This window comes from Notothenia coriiceps, unplaced genomic scaffold, assembly GCF_000735185.1.
Source record: "Notothenia coriiceps isolate Sejong01 unplaced genomic scaffold, NC01 NC01_scaffold00003522, whole genome shotgun sequence".
Lineage (NCBI taxonomy): Eukaryota > Metazoa > Chordata > Actinopteri > Perciformes > Nototheniidae > Notothenia > Notothenia coriiceps.
This window is the reverse complement of record NW_011336223.1, coordinates 129,261-145,965: the sequence shown is the minus strand read 5'-3', so window position 1 is coordinate 145,965 and position 16,705 is coordinate 129,261. Positions and strand designations below refer to the sequence as shown.

General features: G+C 42.3%; 1 protein-coding gene across 1 annotated transcript in view; it reads left to right on the top strand.

The window, feature by feature from the left end:
- Nucleotides 1-11,020: 11,020 nt before the first annotated feature.
- The window catches only part of LOC104941584 (ankyrin-1-like), a 57,734-nt gene continuing 52,049 nt past the window's right edge, over nt 11,021-16,705 (top strand). The window contains exon 1 of the mRNA XM_010766711.1: nt 11,021-11,317. Within this exon, the coding sequence (XP_010765013.1) occupies nt 11,192-11,317 (126 nt within the window). The 5' untranslated portion in view covers nt 11,021-11,191. The remainder of the gene's footprint in view (nt 11,318-16,705) is intronic.

The following is a 16,705-nucleotide window of genomic DNA, read 5'->3' as shown; positions in this document are numbered from 1 at the left end:
GACGTTAGGGGGAGGGAAGTCGTAAAATAAAAGGATTTGTCTTGCTTTTCGTAGCTCCATAGTTTTTACATAGATTTTTCCACCCTGTAGTAGTTTCCATACTTTAACTAAAATACATAATGGTACATTTCTTCTGAAGACGCACAAATCCAGAAAATGTCATATTTATTTACTTTGTTTTTGATGAACAATTATCTCTCATTGACACTTTTCTTAAATATTGTAATATATGTTGGATTCGCTCAGGTGTGGCAGGAAAACACTACCACTAAGTCAGAACCAGTAGCGTGGCGTGGGGAAAAAATTAGGGGAAGCCAATAATACGTCCTTTCTTTTGGGGTGGTGGGGGTGTGGTGATCAATGTAATAACGCCTCTGGCTTCCCTTGGCATGGCCCTGACTAATCACAGGTTGGCAGGGGCATGACGTGAGCCTCATCTGATTGGTCAATCCCTCCATTTTTTTTCACCAAGGGAAGCCAATTTCGGCTAGCCTCCTCTCGCAACAGAGAGTGCAATCTACTGTTTCACCATAACATCTAAATGGGCGCTGTTTCACTCTTTGTAAAATACTCAATGAGAATGGGGGAGAGACGGGCTAGCAGCAACACACAACACAGAAATATTACCGAAACTAAACGAACGAAGTGTTTTTATTTATTTATTACAACTACAATCCAAAAAAACAGGGGAAGCCTGGCTTCCCTTGGCCTTCAGGAGAAAACGCCACTCAGTTCAAGGGATAATTCTCACCCACCTCTTGCTCTTTCCCTGCACTTGTATGTTGCCAGTTGAGCTGGTTCTTCCACCAGCTCAACTCTGTCCCTCATCATGAACGCAGGAGGCTGGCTGTATATTTGAACTCGCGCCCTCATCATTCTCTTCATCATCTTGCATTTGTTCTAAGCTGCTGCTGATAGTGCTTGTAGCAGCGCTGTTGCCAAAAAGGTCTGTCAATTTGCAACATTTATATGCTTCACCTGCCAGTGACTTCACCTTTCTTTCTCTTGCCTTCTCGGCCCCACCTTTTTCTTTTCGTTTTCTTTGATTTGTATCCATGTATTTTCATTCTCCCTGTCTGCCGCGGCCTCTAATCCCTTCTCCTCGTGTGGCCGGTCTTTTTTCTTCTTCGTTTGTGATTATTTGACAGATAAGGAACACACAACTGCATTAGCGGCCGCTGTCGCCCTCTGTCGGCCGTCAGTGCAACTTAAATGATGACGTTCAACAATTTCTTTTTTAAAGGGCCGGCCGGCCGTCAACGGCCCTTGACGACCGGCCGTTCTGTGGTTCTCCAGATTCTACAGATGGCCAGTCCGCCCCTGCCGCAAACCACTTCACGGCGTATACTGCCACCCGAAGATCCCGGCCGGAAGTCCCCGGAGTTGGGGACTGGCTTCAGTAGAAGCTGCTGGGACTCCCAGCAGCTTCTACTGAAGCCTTCCGAGTAAATCACCAGAACGCCGACATCTCCTCATCTCCACCGCTCCCATGTTTTCTTTTTGTGTTGCCATAAGTGATTCTCTCTCCGTTGGTGCGCAGGGCTAATGCTAATAATGCTAATGCCAGCAAATGCAATGGCGGCTTCACAAAACTTTTCAGAGTTTTACGGGGCAATGGCAGCCAGTCGCCCAGCCAATCGAAATTGGTACTTTTTTTCTCCCCAGGATAGTAGGCCTACTACGTCTCTAGCAGGCACTAAAAATGGGGTTAAAAGTTATCGGAACCAAGTACTCTTTTTGGTGTGTACGTAAAATTCCAGGCACTATAGGAACTAAATGGGGAAAGTACGGGAAAAAGTACTCCGGTGTGAACACGCCTAATGTAACCGGTCTGAAACCTGCTGTGCTTTTTGGACTGTAATTGTTAATTGAGTGAACTGGTTAAAACATAATTCAAGAAATCAACAGCTGTAGAATTGTTTGGATTATCAGAAAGACGTTGAATGACGGGGATTTATCGCTAACACTATCCCTGCAGCACATATAAAACTGTCCATCTGAGGACTGCGGGGATCCTGTTCCCTGATCTGACAACCTTCATGTTCGCTGTGGGTGCCAGCTAAAGATCAAGGCTGTAAATCTTTTCTCTCGCCTGTCCTCTTTTCACCTTCCTCATAAAAAATCCTTTATCCTCACATTCCTTTTTGGTTCTTTTGAAATGATGTAACATTCAGTCCTTTGGAAATACCTGGCTCTCTACATTATTAACTTGAAATTAACATCCCATTTCTTTCATGGCTTAGCTTGGAGAAATAAAAAATAGTAAACCAATATTTTGAGTTTTTCTTACTATTAAAATGTTAAGCATTTCTTACATTTTTAAGATGTTTTTTTTAATGATCCTTTTTTAACACTCGGGGTCCTGAAGTAAAAGCTGGAGACCAGTCAAGCTTTTTTTTTTTTTTAACAACCATTGAAAACAAAAAGTAAAGAAGATAGGAAATGACAGTTGTGCCATAAATATGCTGTTATTCCATCGCATTTGTTTTTCGACCCATCAGTCGAACTGTCAGAGCGGTTCAGACAGCATGACAGTGTTATCAGTTGATGGGTATTTTTTTATTACATTTTTTGTTTTTTCTCTCTGACACCACTAGATGGCAGAAGTAAGCTGGATAAAGAGTCGGTCCCTCAGCTTGTTGCAGCTTCATTTTAGTACTCTGCTCCCTCTTCACTCATTGGTCAGACTTACTGTAATTTGTTAGGACATCATGATAGATTAAATAGGGCCAATCTCCTATATAAATAGTTTTCAATTAAAGTTTGCTTGCACGGCTGAAACTGCAGCTGTTGTACTTTACATTTCACAGATGGCAGCTTCTCTTATTTGTAGTCTAGACTCACCTAAATGGTTTCCAAAGAAGGGATTGTTCTATTCCTGTCTAAACAAGAAGTTCTGCAGACTCATCACATCTCTCCCTTGCATTGAAATGATAGTGACAGTTTTGTTAACTTCACTAGACAACCCCTTTTTTTTTTACTTTAATTTTCTTTACATAGTACAGGTGCTACGAAACGGTTTCTCTGCATTTGACCCATCCTAGTGTTAGGAGCAGTGGGCTGCCATTATTATGTACGGCGCCCCTGTGTAAACGGCCAATTAGGAACAACCTATTGCTTTGCCTACGCCGCTGTGCTGTGCTTTGACAGATCTGCTGCACACAACAGCCGTGATTGTCAATCTGCCTAAAGCCATTCCCAGTTGGTGTGACTGTGAAATTCACTGCTGACTCTGCAGCTTTGAGACTTCTCTGAAATGCTGTTCACACCACCGAGCTGGTGATGCTGCAGCGTCAGTAACACTCAGGCATATTTACACTGAACTCTGGTCTTCATACTTCCCTGGAATACAAAGCCAAATCACATGAGCCCTTCTGATGAGGTGGCAGGCTGCCTGAGCCGCGGCACAGTGTGGACATGAAGCCTGCCCTTGGTTTGTTACCTGCCATATGGCTTTCCCAATCAGGGCCCTTTCTGCTGGTGCAGTGCCAGTGTCGAGAGACGCAGGGAGAGACGGAGGACCGGAGGGAGGGAGGGGAGAAGAGAGATCATCCTAAAGGAGCATTTCAGGTCTCGCAGCTAACCTGCTCCATCATCTCCTTTTAGCTTTTCTAGCCAAATGGCAGGAGGGGAAGGATGGCTAAACATGTCCACCAGATATCAAACACAATGAGGATATACAACACCTTTTTGAAAATACAGTTTGAGTAAGAGGCCTGCAACTTTATTTAATTTTAACCAAGCTTGGTTTAAATTGTGTTTACCTTTATGATAAACTCTGAGTCTGCACTTGGTGGTGTTTATGGCATAACGCTCAAGTTCGTTTTAATACCCCCCCCCTGTAAAGATGGGGACCTGCTTATAAAGACAGACTTGGTTTGAGAAGCAGGTCCACAGGTCAAAGACTTTATCAGAATTATCTAGTTTTACCTAAACAGTATATTGCATTCAACTTTTGCTTCCAAATAATCTTTCAGGTCACATCTTCTTGGGGATTCAAGAATGTCCCACATTATTGAATCCCCAAATGTTATTTTTCATATTATAAAAGCAAAAAACTCATACATGGGAGGGAATTATGTTAAAATAAGTGTTCTTATCTTGACTGAAAGGATATGTACCAATTATATCGTCTTTCATGTTTGCAAGATGCCAATTGTAGATGTTCTTCATCTGGAAAGACGACATCCTGTTCAATAACCAGAAAACAATATGTCACGTAATTAAGAAATCTGCAGCAACACTATACTTACTTCAGAATGATATTTTGACGCATTATAGCTTATAACAATTATTGTTCCTTCTGCCATTTTGGATATTGCACTAGTCTAAAGAATATGGATTTAAATACATTTCCTCAAAAATAAGTCCCCATCAATATTGTCGTCACTCTCCATTTCAGACACATTTCAGTGCCCATGTTCACGTGATAGGGTTTCATCCACTCGTTTGGACACGTGATTGTTTCTGGACGGTGTGTTCTTTTATCGAGCAGCACGGAGCTGTTGCTCTGAGACGGCTGTGTGCTGCACTGCAGTGTCGAGCTCTGCTGTGCATGTGCACTCACTCACAGTACTGCAAGATGAGCCTACGGGGGCACTGTGATCAGTACTATGGATCAGACCTGATCCCAGCACACTTGTTGTCGGTGTCCCATTACTCTTCTAATCTTATTCCTTGACAATTAGGATGGTTGTTGTCGTTACTGGTCAGTTGGTTTATTATGTTAATTGAATTGAACAGTAGGTTTTTACCCAGACCCTTTATGTTAACCTATACACCCATGCAGCAAATGTGTCCCTCTTTGTGGCAGTACTCCATATTAATCAATAGAGGGTGCTGTCTGTCCTCTATTTCCCCCTTCTCCCTGTTAACTGCCTTTCCTATAGATCTATTGTAAAGAACAGTTTCAAGTGGTTAAAAGGGCAATGTGTTGAGCCTTTACTCAGCTTGAATTCACAAAATGGTCCTCAGTGTTCATCCATACTGTAGTTGCACAAATACAGCCAGGATTTTTGTTCATCCCATCATCTCGTTTTGGCTCACAGTGACTAACACTGCTGCTAAAATAACTCTATAAGCCTCAGTTGATGGTGCAGAGGATGGCACAGGCCTGCACTGTATCTCACTGTAGGCTATGGCCCTCTGCCAGCAAACACACCAGAGACTCCCTGAAATATTGAGGTGGATTTAGCATAGTAAAAACTAGAAGCATCAGCTGTCTCTGTACATGAGCTTCTGCTGCAGCTCATGTGATAATATGATTGATGCAATTCAATAAGATGTGTAACCTTTCCTGTCATTATGGCTAACTGATTTAAAGGAAGTGTTTGTTTGAGAAATATTCTTCCGACCTGTGCGTTAATGTGACCTGTCCCTGCTGATGAGAACGACTAAATTAGAGCAGGAAATTAGAATAATGTCCCAGGAGCTTCACATGTGGTGTGGGTGCAAATGAGTATAAAGCTGACATTTACTTTCAAGAATGCCTGGCTAGAAAGTCCAATCCGAGGACGGCGTACTTCTCACTGTTAACAAGCACACCTGACCTGCAGCATCTGGTATTTCAAGTGGAAACCAAGAGCTTGTTATCTGCTTCCAGTACCTCGGAGCTGCTTCAGATTCAGGCTGAGACTACTTGGTGAATGTCACGGCAAATTGTCCTTTCTCATGGTGCCATTTCTTTGGGTGTAGTTTGCATCCTTGAGTTAGCTGGTGTCAAATAGGGCCAAGGTTTTCCACTGAAGCCATGGATTAGACTTGGAAAGGTGGGATTCATCCTTCAAAACCTAGCTGAAAGGCTGCAAGAGGAATACGTTGAAACCAGTAAATATACATGTGATGCATACTGTATGTAGTTTACAGGTTCTCCAGGAGCTCTTGCTATGGATGTTCTTTGTTACTTCGTCAGACTTAGATAGCAATATTGCCTCCCTGCTTCTCCATCCATCACCACTGATGGAAGCACAAGGGTTTAATAAGCCCCATTGACGCAGTGGACGAACTTGTGCATGTTCAAATAGTATATATTTAAAATCAGTCTTGAAGCTTTAATGTGTTTGCTATTGGGAATCAAAACAAACACTGTCTTAAATGGTTTTGAGACATTGCACAAGAGCTGTAGATGTATCTTAATGAAGAACGTTAGTTACGTATTGTAACTCCAGATTCTATTTCGTATATGCTTCGCCCTCTAAGGCCATCCATATGGGTTAAGTGCGATAGCCTTAGAGGGCGAAGCATATGCAAAATAGAACTTGACGTTTCTATATCACCTTAAGGAACCTTATTTAGGGAAACACTTGTCAGTTTTCTCTGGTTTCAGAATTTATGGATGTGAGGCTGTATAGTAGGGATTTCCCGATCACCTTTTTTTGCTCCCGATCCGATTCCGATCATTTGATTTTGACAATTTGCCGATACCGATTTTTCCCGATCCGATCTTTATACAATGCATTAAGAGAAAAAAAAGCATTCAAGTTGTCCCTTAAGGTTATTTTTTTATTTAAATTGGATATTCTATCCAACATGGATATAGCTTCTTTCTTTCACAGCAGCATTGGATCAGTTCAGTTGTGCAGCATTGGATCAAAACAAAAATAAAGCTTATCAGTACTCGTTAGCTTACTGCTACAATTAGACACTGCGCCCTGCCCACTCTGTTGCCAGATTTGAGAGAAATAAGCAACCAGGTCTATGAAAACAAGCCCCAAAGAAGCAACACATACATGATGTTGTGTAATTTGAAACCAAACTAAGGCCTCAGGATAACTTTAAGACTTGAACATGGTCATTTTTGTTTTGTAACATTGAATACAACATTAAAAAAAAGTATTTAAAAAAAAAAAAAATCCCGATTCCCGATTTTTTTTCTCCCGATTCCGATCTTTTGAAAATCACGTGATCGGCTCCGATCCCCGATCACGAGATCGGATCGGGACATCTCTACTGTATAGGTGCTTCTTCTGCCAGGCTTCACTTTTCTGATGGAGGTTGCCTCTTGGTTGTGCTTTTTCTTTCCTCAGTTTTTCCATTGCTCATTGTGATTTTTATTTATCTCTGAAACGTTATGTAAATGTGCCAATTGAAGATGGCCAAAAGGAATTTGAGATTTGAGGAATTTACTAGTTGTATGTAAAGGGGAAATAGTTAATGCTTTTTCCACAGTTCATGTGTGTGAGTAGTGGTGAAAACATACCGTAATCTGTTGGTAAAAAAGTAATTTGCTGCTAAAAACTTTTTGGGTAAATTCCACTAGCATGGATCTACAAACACTATGTTTAATCAGAATCAAATCTATTGCCATGGTACGTTTACACATACAAGGCATTAGCTTTGGTATCTGGTGGTGCGAACATAAACAATCTAAAAAGTAGAAACACTTTAACATTAAAAAGGGAGGCTGAAGACAAGTATTTACACCAAATTTAAATTAAACTATACAAAACTAACTGCAATAGTTAAATCTCGCACTCAATGTATTTTTCTGTATACACTTGAGCAGTTACATCACTGTCCGTGTTACTATCCAGAAGTCTGGATTTGATAGTGACGTTACATACAGTATGCTCTCATGTGTTGAAAAGGCTGCCTTTTGTGTCTCCTTTCACTGTGGTGGGTTTGAATGGGAGTGTGTGTGTGTTTGTGTGTGGCTCTGTCGTGTCCCGTCCACGGTTTCTAGAGGAGCACTGGAGCGGCTAATATGCTGGCGGGTGCTGGCCGTCAGACTGAAGAAAGCTCGGGCAGTAGCTGTGTGTTTCTCTCCCCCAGGGCCACACAACCTGTCCCTTTGTCACCCAGGCAGGACCACCCCAGGGACAGTCAATATACACTGGGGGCACTCTGAAACATTCAAATAGACTTATCTAGGGGGGTTTTAGTCTAATGGTTTTTGCACGTTTTGGCAATATGTTCTTGTCTCTCTCACAATAGTACATGTTCAGAATCTCCCTACATTGTTGTTTGTGAAACACGAAATTGTAACCATTTGTGATTCAGTTTTCATAAACGGCTTTTATGAAACTGTCTCTTTAGAGCTTTTGATATATTGCAAGATCTGTATTAGAAGTGGAAGTACAGATCAGTTGCTGTGGAAAAACAGATACAAAAAACATCTTTTTAAATGTACAATTACTTAGAATAAATGGAATTTTAAGTTTCATTACAACTGCCCATCTATGATCAGGAGATTCTAGCCAAAATATTCAGAAGCCTGTTTCACCTAAGCAATTTCTGAGCACTGTTTACATGTAAATCCCTCATGGCAGCAGTGTCACGTATCACAGATGATTGACACTCACAAATATGGTAGATATTTGTGAGTGTCAATCATCCGTGATGCAGGCAGTCTTACTGCAGGGTTTATCAGGTGGTTACATGCATGGCATTTCTTTTGATTAGTGAAGGGCAACACAATTAACATGTTGTATATCGGTTTCCTTTTTTAAATAAGGGAAACTGACCCCGAACAGCTAATAAATGCAGTTCTATATTTCTGTTTCCAATATCAATAATGCATTTTGGACTTCAGATCAGTATTTATTTTTGTGTGTTTGCTTATTAGTTGGTTCATCGTCCGGTCTGATTTCATTGGTTGTTGTGGATGCTGTCAGGTACACATTTATTGAAAATGACAACATTTGTAAATCAGTTTTTTTTAGTCATCCTTTGGTATTTACACTTCAGCTCGGAAGCAGAACAAGTTGATTCACTTGCTGTTGCTTCCATGCAATGTTGGTATGGAGCAGGAACTTGCATAGATTACATAAATGACACATGCCCCGTGTTTAAAACAAGGTGTCCTGTAGAAGCATCTCTCTACAATTACACTACCATGTTGTGAGTGTGTGACAGCGTGAACACCGTCCTCTCCACAGTGTTTCCTCAGGTTTAGCCTCAGACGATACAACAACTATAAGTGGTCCCACTGGATGTGTTTTAAAGAACTACTATAAAACTGCCCCTCCATTAGCTGAGCATGAATATAACATAACAAGACCAATTTGGTTGGCTAAGCAAAAACCTCCTTATTACCAGAGCAGTCAGTCCGGCCGGTGATTCATTTAGGCTCATTCCCCAGAGTTCGATAATGTGATGGATCTCTTGCCACAGAGCTGTCAGCACATCAGTATTTGTGTTTGTTTGTGTCACAGCTAGGCCACATGGGCAAGTGATTTGTGCAGAAGCATTGCTGACAGAAGGCAATATCACCAATCCTATTCATTAGTATGCTGCAGTATAGAGAGAGAGATGCTATCAGATCAGGGGAAGCCTTGGCAGGAGAGCACAGGAAAAACAGAGAGAGAGATATGAGTACACAAATATGGACTGGAAACAAGTAGTAGATAATGAGTGAAACGTATGATAAGTGGCTCTGAAAGATGGTTACAAACCTAATTCTGTCTATAACGTTTAAGCATTAAATAATACACACAGCCAAGATTCACCCTGTTTAATCAAATTGGGAGTCATTCAATCGTCAGAGAAAAGGACCTGATAATCACTGGAAGAATAGGCAAGTAACGTTACAATATGATAGAGATGATAATATCCTGCTTGTCTTTGTATGTTTTCCATTGTCATCCTCTGAATGTGTTAACGGAGGAGAAAAATAAAAGCCATCATTTAAGATGTGACTACAGAATACTATGACTGCCATTCACTAGCTGTGTGTGCGTGTGTGTGTGGAAGCGTGTGTGTGTGTGTGTGTGTGTGGAAGCGTGTGTGTGTGTGGAAGCGTGTGTGGAAGCGTGTTGTGTGTGTGTGTGGAAGCGTGTGTGTTGAGGTGTGTGCGTGTGTGTGTGGAAGCGTGTGTGTGTTGAAGCATGTGTGTTGTCATGCATGTGAGCTTGTGCATGTACTGTATCAATGGGAACTGTACATGTGATGTATAGTGAGCTGGGCAAAAAGAGATGTTAAAGGATATTTTCTGCCTGCGTCAGCAGCATTGCAGGGAGGAGGGAATGAGGGAGAGAGGGAGGGAGAGAGGAGAGAGGGAAGGAGGGAGAGAGGAGAGAGGAGAGAGGCAGAGCAATACCAGTAAACAGGTGCCGGCTCCATCCGCACTTCTCCTCCTATGCACCTCACTGCGCACATATCCACACATGCATTGTACATGAGCACTAGGCACAGAAGCCACTTGCACTATAAAACATGTATTCATAGCACCGATTGATTAGTATGCAAAACGACAGCAGGGGGTCAGGGAAGAGGAATGCAAGAAACCAGAAACATAAGTAAATGAATCAAAGATGTTACTGTGTCACACTGCTCATCAGACTGTGGGGCTGTGATATGGAGAGCCTTTCACTGCTCACAGCCTCACTCTGATAAACACAAGCACACTGCACCAACATCCTTGCACTGGTACCAATTCTGTCTGCTGCAGCGCTCAAAGAAGTAGGGAGAGAGAGAGAGGGGAGGGGAGGGGAGGGGGGGAGGTTTTTTCCTCATGCATGTTTTAGATTTTTTTTATTTCCTCTGGTATCCGTGTGTGAGAGTGGATTGTTTGATTGGCTGTGGTGATGACAGGTTCCCTGTCCAGCCTAGAGATCCTCCTCGGATGGACACACAGCAGGACTATGAGATACTGAGAAATTAAATACAGGGAAACGAAACAAAATCAATGCAGTGACGAGGAGGAGAGCTGACTTTGACTCAAAGCTTCTCAGGATATTCCTCCACTGACTGTCAGTTCATCCCTCTTGAATCTTTGTTGAAGGGTGAAGGAGTCGAAGCAGTTTCACAGAATGTCAAAGCACTGAAGGGAAGAGGTGGAAAACTAACAACTGTTTGTTTACTGATATTCACCATGTGTCCCCTGCACAGAGAAAGAGACCAGAGGAAGGCAGCAGAAACAATTGAAGGAGGGAAGTGTACGTGAGCGATAGAGAGAGAGCATTAGAGAGAGAGGGAGGGAGAGAAGGAGAGAGCAGCGCTGCAGTAGCATCCCACAGCAGACGGCTGAGGACTGCCGGTGTGTGTGTGTGTGTGACTGCACTGCTGAAGAGGAGGAGGAGGAGGAGGAGGAGGCAGAGGGAGAGCAGACTCTGCAGGGCCGTACAGGAACACAGAGCAGCGGCAGCGCCACTGTTGGCCGGCATCAGGAGCAAGTCCCCGCGCTGTCGCCCCGCACACCGCCGCCGAAGGATCTGGACCCGCCACCGGCGCCCAGACCCCCACCAGCAGCGCCATGGCACAAGCCGCCAAACATCTCCGCAAGAACAAGGATTTAGAAATCCAGCTAGAGCAGGAGCGCAAAGAGAAGGAGGAGGAGAGGAACAAAAAGAGAAGTCGCTCGCGGGATAAAAAGCGCAAGGTACTGGGACAATTCACAGGTGGGGTAGTCAGGGGTGGAGTAATGGGGGTCTGTTGGGGAGGGAGGGGTGGCTGGAGAGGGGGGCAGGAAGGTTGAGACGCCCCCCCCCCACCTTTCTTTCTCTCTCTGTCATGTTAAGCTGTGGGGGGTCCGGGGCACACATGGAAACTCAGCCATGAGTGTGTTTCCACTGCGTGTGGACACATGTATGTCCTGTGCATACAGACATGGGGGACGGTACGCTGCATGCTCTCCTGCTGCTCTCAACTGCTTTACCTGCTTTATTGACCGTCCTGTCTAAGCCGTCTTATAAGTATAGTACTCTACTCTCACTGTGTCCCTCTTCACATCTCTCTCGTCCTCTCTCTCTCTCCTCTTTGTTTTAACACTGCGGTACAGTGAATGAAATTTCAACACAGATTATCTCACCATCCATGAGACAGGGAGCTCGCCCATTTCCGTCAACAGTCTTTTCTCCTTTTTAGCTTTTCCTCTGTGTGGTGTTTTAATGACTGCAGAGCAATACCTGCAGACTTGTGTCTAACTGAGAAGTCCCATGCCGAGCTGGCAACCCTCGCTGTAAACAATAAATCTATCCTCCACCAGTCAACCACTGCAGGGACTCATCGTCAAGCTGCAGAATCGACTTTATTCCTCTGGCCTCTCGTTGGATATACACAAACTCATTAATGAAAACGAGTCATCCGCAGATTGTGCTGTTGGGTGCTGTTGTGTGTTGGGGGTGAAATGGTCCTGTTGTATGAGTCCTGTCGCCTGTGAGCCTGCAGCGTGCCAGGCTGGCTGTAAACCAATCTGATGCTGATGCAGTAGAGACAGTGTTAGGGACAGAAACACAGCACAGCTTCCACTTTCCCCCAGAGGGAAGGCAGGACTGAAAGGCTGGTGTCGGGATTACATTTGTTTTATTTGAAAAAAAGAAGAGGGGGAAGGGGGAAAGGTATGACTCAGAAGCACCTGGGATAAAAAAAATCTCTCAGGAGGGGTTTGCTCCTGAACTCTTTTTGAAAAGATTCATAATCGTTTCATCAAAGACACATAGCACCACCTTGTCTGCGATGATATTAACCCCGTAGGTTTTTCCCCCATATTCTCCACCTGGAAGAGAGATCTCTGTGAAGTCTTGTCTGTTTTATGTGTGTGTGTGTGTGTGTGTGTGTGTGTGTGGATTGAAGAAGGGAAAGCCTGCAGTTCTAACAGTATGGATGAGGCAGGGATAAGATTTCTGGCGAGGGAACTAATGCATCCTAACTTTGACTGAAAGTGTATGGTTTCAGAGGATCCCATATCACTTACGTAACCATGCAGCTCAAGTCTTTCAAATTATTTTCCTGACTCTCTTCCAGCTCCCCCTCCCAACCACTCTTCCTTTTTCAACACCGGCTTACAGCCATTCCTGGTTTCTGGAGCAGATGTTAATACTGAGGGAATTCTCTCTCTTTCTCTCCAGTACCCTGTTTGTGTCCTCTCCGATGCCTGCAGCTACGTAGTCAAAATATACAGCTTGTAATTCAGAAGTTTCCCTATATAGCATGGTGCTTAACAAAACCGGTGTTACACTCGGTTGGTTGGTTGGTTTCTTTCTTTGCCACTCTTTACCTTTTCAGCGGTTCTATCAGCTGTCTTGTGTATCGACCTTTCAACTGTCCGCGCTGTGCAGGCAAGGTCAACACCCTCTCATGACAGATCTAAATATTGTTTTGCACCCCTTTACATCGCTCACACATCAACCAACATGCATACACATCATTTTGTTACCAGCAAACCAGGTTTTTATTGTGTTATTTTCCAGTGTCCTTCCTCGCTGTAGGCCTGTACGCTGCTGATGTGTTTTGAGTTATTAAATGAAGAATCGCTCCTAGCTTTGTTTATTGATCTTTTCATGACTTGTGTAATAGTTGTTTTTATACTTATAGTGGTTGATTTATGATTGCTCTTGTATTTTGGGCTGAAGGGGAGCACAGTGTGAGGGTGTCAGCAGGTTTCTTTTGAGTGTCACCAGGTTCAGTCTTCTGTGGTCCAGTGGGTCTTGTGGCCTCTAGGGGGCTGTTGCTTTTAGAGTCTTATTTATTTTTCAAGTATTACAATTGAGTCGAGCCTCTCTTAAATTCATATTTGGTTTCCCTCTTTATTGTTATTATCCCTTTCTATGTCCTGTTTAGGGCTAGTGTATGTTGGTGTTTTCCATGATTTGTTTTCCATCCCTGTGGGGGCACAAATCTGTTTCCACTGATGAACGTCCATATTTTTTAAAGCTCACAATTCATCACCAAAGGGTGCAAGTGCCATTTTAATTGGCTTCGTGGTGTAGCGGTATTATACAGCACAGGTCAGATGCTGAGCAGTGGCTAATGCTGTCCTCAAATTACTTTTATTGATGAGTTTGCCCCGCCTGAAAAATGAGCATTGTCAGGATGTGAACAAAGGCCTATTGTCCCAGTCAGCACCTATTTTCACCTCATTCTGTATGTTGGTTTGTGTCTACATCTAAAGCTGCTTTAATGTGAAGTGCTGCGCTGAGATTTGCTCTGAAATATGAAGAAGTGTTTGTATTGTTGGTCTCATACCAGCATGACGGATAATAAAGAATCTAATGCACTTTTAAAAGATATCAGATTTGTTCTAGGTTATGGGAAGTGTACACCTGGTATTTATGTTTTAATGTAAAAAATATATTAGTCCAGGTCCTGAATATGTTATGTATTTGGTCTTAGTGTCGTTTTGGCCGTTGCTGACTCATGTTGGTAAATCAAATCTGTTTTATCACGTTTATTAATTAAACAAAAATATAGAAAGACTAGTAGAATGGGGAACAAGAGGAATCAAAGTATTTTTCTAAATACTATTTACTGTATGAAAATGACAATATACCGCAAATAGCTAAAATGCAACATCAAATTGCAAATTCTTGAAAAAACCAAGACAATTGTATTTGTTAGCTGGTAGAAAACATTCACTTATTTCCGTTGGACTCTTTATGTTGGTTTAAAAATCAGTTGCCTCCTATTACAAATGGTTTCAAAGCTACAGTATGTGGTGAGTACTTGGAAGCCCCCAGGGTGTACACAAAAAAAAATCCAATAACCCATTTCTGGATATACGTTCACAGCAGTTTTTCTGCCTGAAACATAATGGATTTATCTAGTGTCATTTTTCTTTGTTTATTCAGAGCATAAATATTTTTTGCTGTTCAAGTATATGTACATCTTTTAACATGCAACTATTATTGTTCCAATGTTTATTTTCACTGTCAATTTTCATTTTAAAGACGACTAAAGTAGGAGAAGTTTGTAACAGACTTAACCAGCAAGTATTCAAATTTTTTAAGCCTGGATTCTTTGAGTACCCCGAAAATTTGGTAGCAACATAATTATACATCCGAACTTTTTTATGTTAGAAAATGAAACGGTGTGGTATGGTGGGGCAAGTCCTTCTTGACAAGAATTATATTTTTTCTATCAGGTTATTTTATATAAATGTAGTTTTATATACATGTAGTTTTGCCCAAACAAATATCCAAAACCAAAAAGATTAACAGTAATTTATTGTAAAGTTGAACAAAAATAGGAGCACATTTTCCTATTTGAGGAGCTAGAAAACTAAAATGTTGAAAAATGACATCAACTTACCGTTGTAGCTTTACATGTGTTCTGTGTTTGATGAAGCTATAGCTCATCCTCTGTGTGCACAACCAGTTTCTGTTTAGTCAAGCTGGTTTGTTACTTGCAAGCAGTGAAGTGCACAAAGAGTTGAGGCATCGGGGGGCTGACCACTTAGTGGTGATGGTGCTCAGACTTATCAATACAATAAGTCTGGTCAGGATGCACTATGGCTGCTTTGTTGCTGAATAATGCCGGGCACTCAGAGGTGTTGCCTGCAGCTTTATATCACAGCCTACAGGCTCTTTTTAAAGTAAAACAGCTGCAGGACGGTGCAGCTAACATGGCGGCCAGCGGACATTGTAACGGTGAAGGTAATATCTAAGTGCCATTTCCACCTTCTGATAAAGCAGAGGGGGCAGCAGTGGATCAGCATTCCAGCCTCGTCTGTCTGCCCTCCAAAGTCTCTTGCCCTCTCTGCTTTATCAGGAAGCTGGGCCTTCACTGAGGTTAATGTGTCGATGTCTGACACTGATTGGTGCTGTTGATATTTATATGTGTGGCTGTGTGTGTTGAGTGTGCGTCCAGGTTTGGTGCAGTGCATTGGGGGCTGCAGCAGTGACTAAGCTTATCAGAGGCAACTCTCTGCTCACCTGTACCCTCACTACTGTGATCAAAGTGATGAATTCTAAATGAAGCATTCTTTAGATCAAACTGCTGGCAGATGGTAATCAATTTCACTATTGACTGCCTATACATGTAAATAGTTTTATGGGTGTGGATCTTTGTCTCTTATCTGAAACTCGGCTTCAGTCGATATCCATTTCAGGCTCAAGACAAATAAACCGTGACCTCTTCTTACTGTCATTAGAGGGATATTGGCCGCTCTCCAAACAAGGGCTGCAACCTACACTATTCTTATTTTAAACTGACAATACTTTTTCTGATAAATGGATTAATGAACTTTCTATTGAGACCTTTTAGGAATATTTCATAGTTTTGTGGAATATGCCTATTCACTCTCTTGCTGATACTTAGATGAGAACGATCAATACTACATTAGCTGCCGGCCTATTTCTTGGCCGAAGCAACTACTTCCTGGAGACTCTAATGGTTGCCTGGTTACCTCACCATGAGGACCAAACAACATGAAGTTGCTGCTCCCGGCACAACCAGCCGCAAAACTGCAAGTTGTCATTTTTAAACATTGTTATCTCTACAGATTAAATCAACAATACTGTCTTAATCAGCACACTTTAGAGGTGATGGTGGGAAGGTGATGTTACCTCTGGAAGGAGCAAGGCTAGCTGTTTCATCCTGTTTCCAACCTCCAGGGAGTAAAGTGGGAAACCTAATTTCTCCACATTTGCGTATTCAAACATCAGGGTTTCTCAAACGTATCACTGGTCTGATTTCATTCAAGGTCAGAAGGCTAGAAAAATTGGTGATAAAAAAATAACGGAAGCAGCTACTAGTCATTGAATTAATTAATTATTGTCACATGACATCTCCTCTGATTGGGCCAGCACAACAATAAGGCAGGCCGCAGAAAAATGAAAAAACATTCAACTTCATAACTTATTGTATTAATAACATGAACTATGGGCTGAGTCCGGGTAGACTCGCTGTTACTTTGAGAGGCCTTAATGTTTATGCATTTTTTTTTTATGCTGGGGTTGAGTGTCGAAAACCCATAGAAGACAGAAAGTATGATGGTTACTAAAAAGTAGCTTATTTCAAAACTTGTTTTTAGAGGATCATTTAAAGTAGG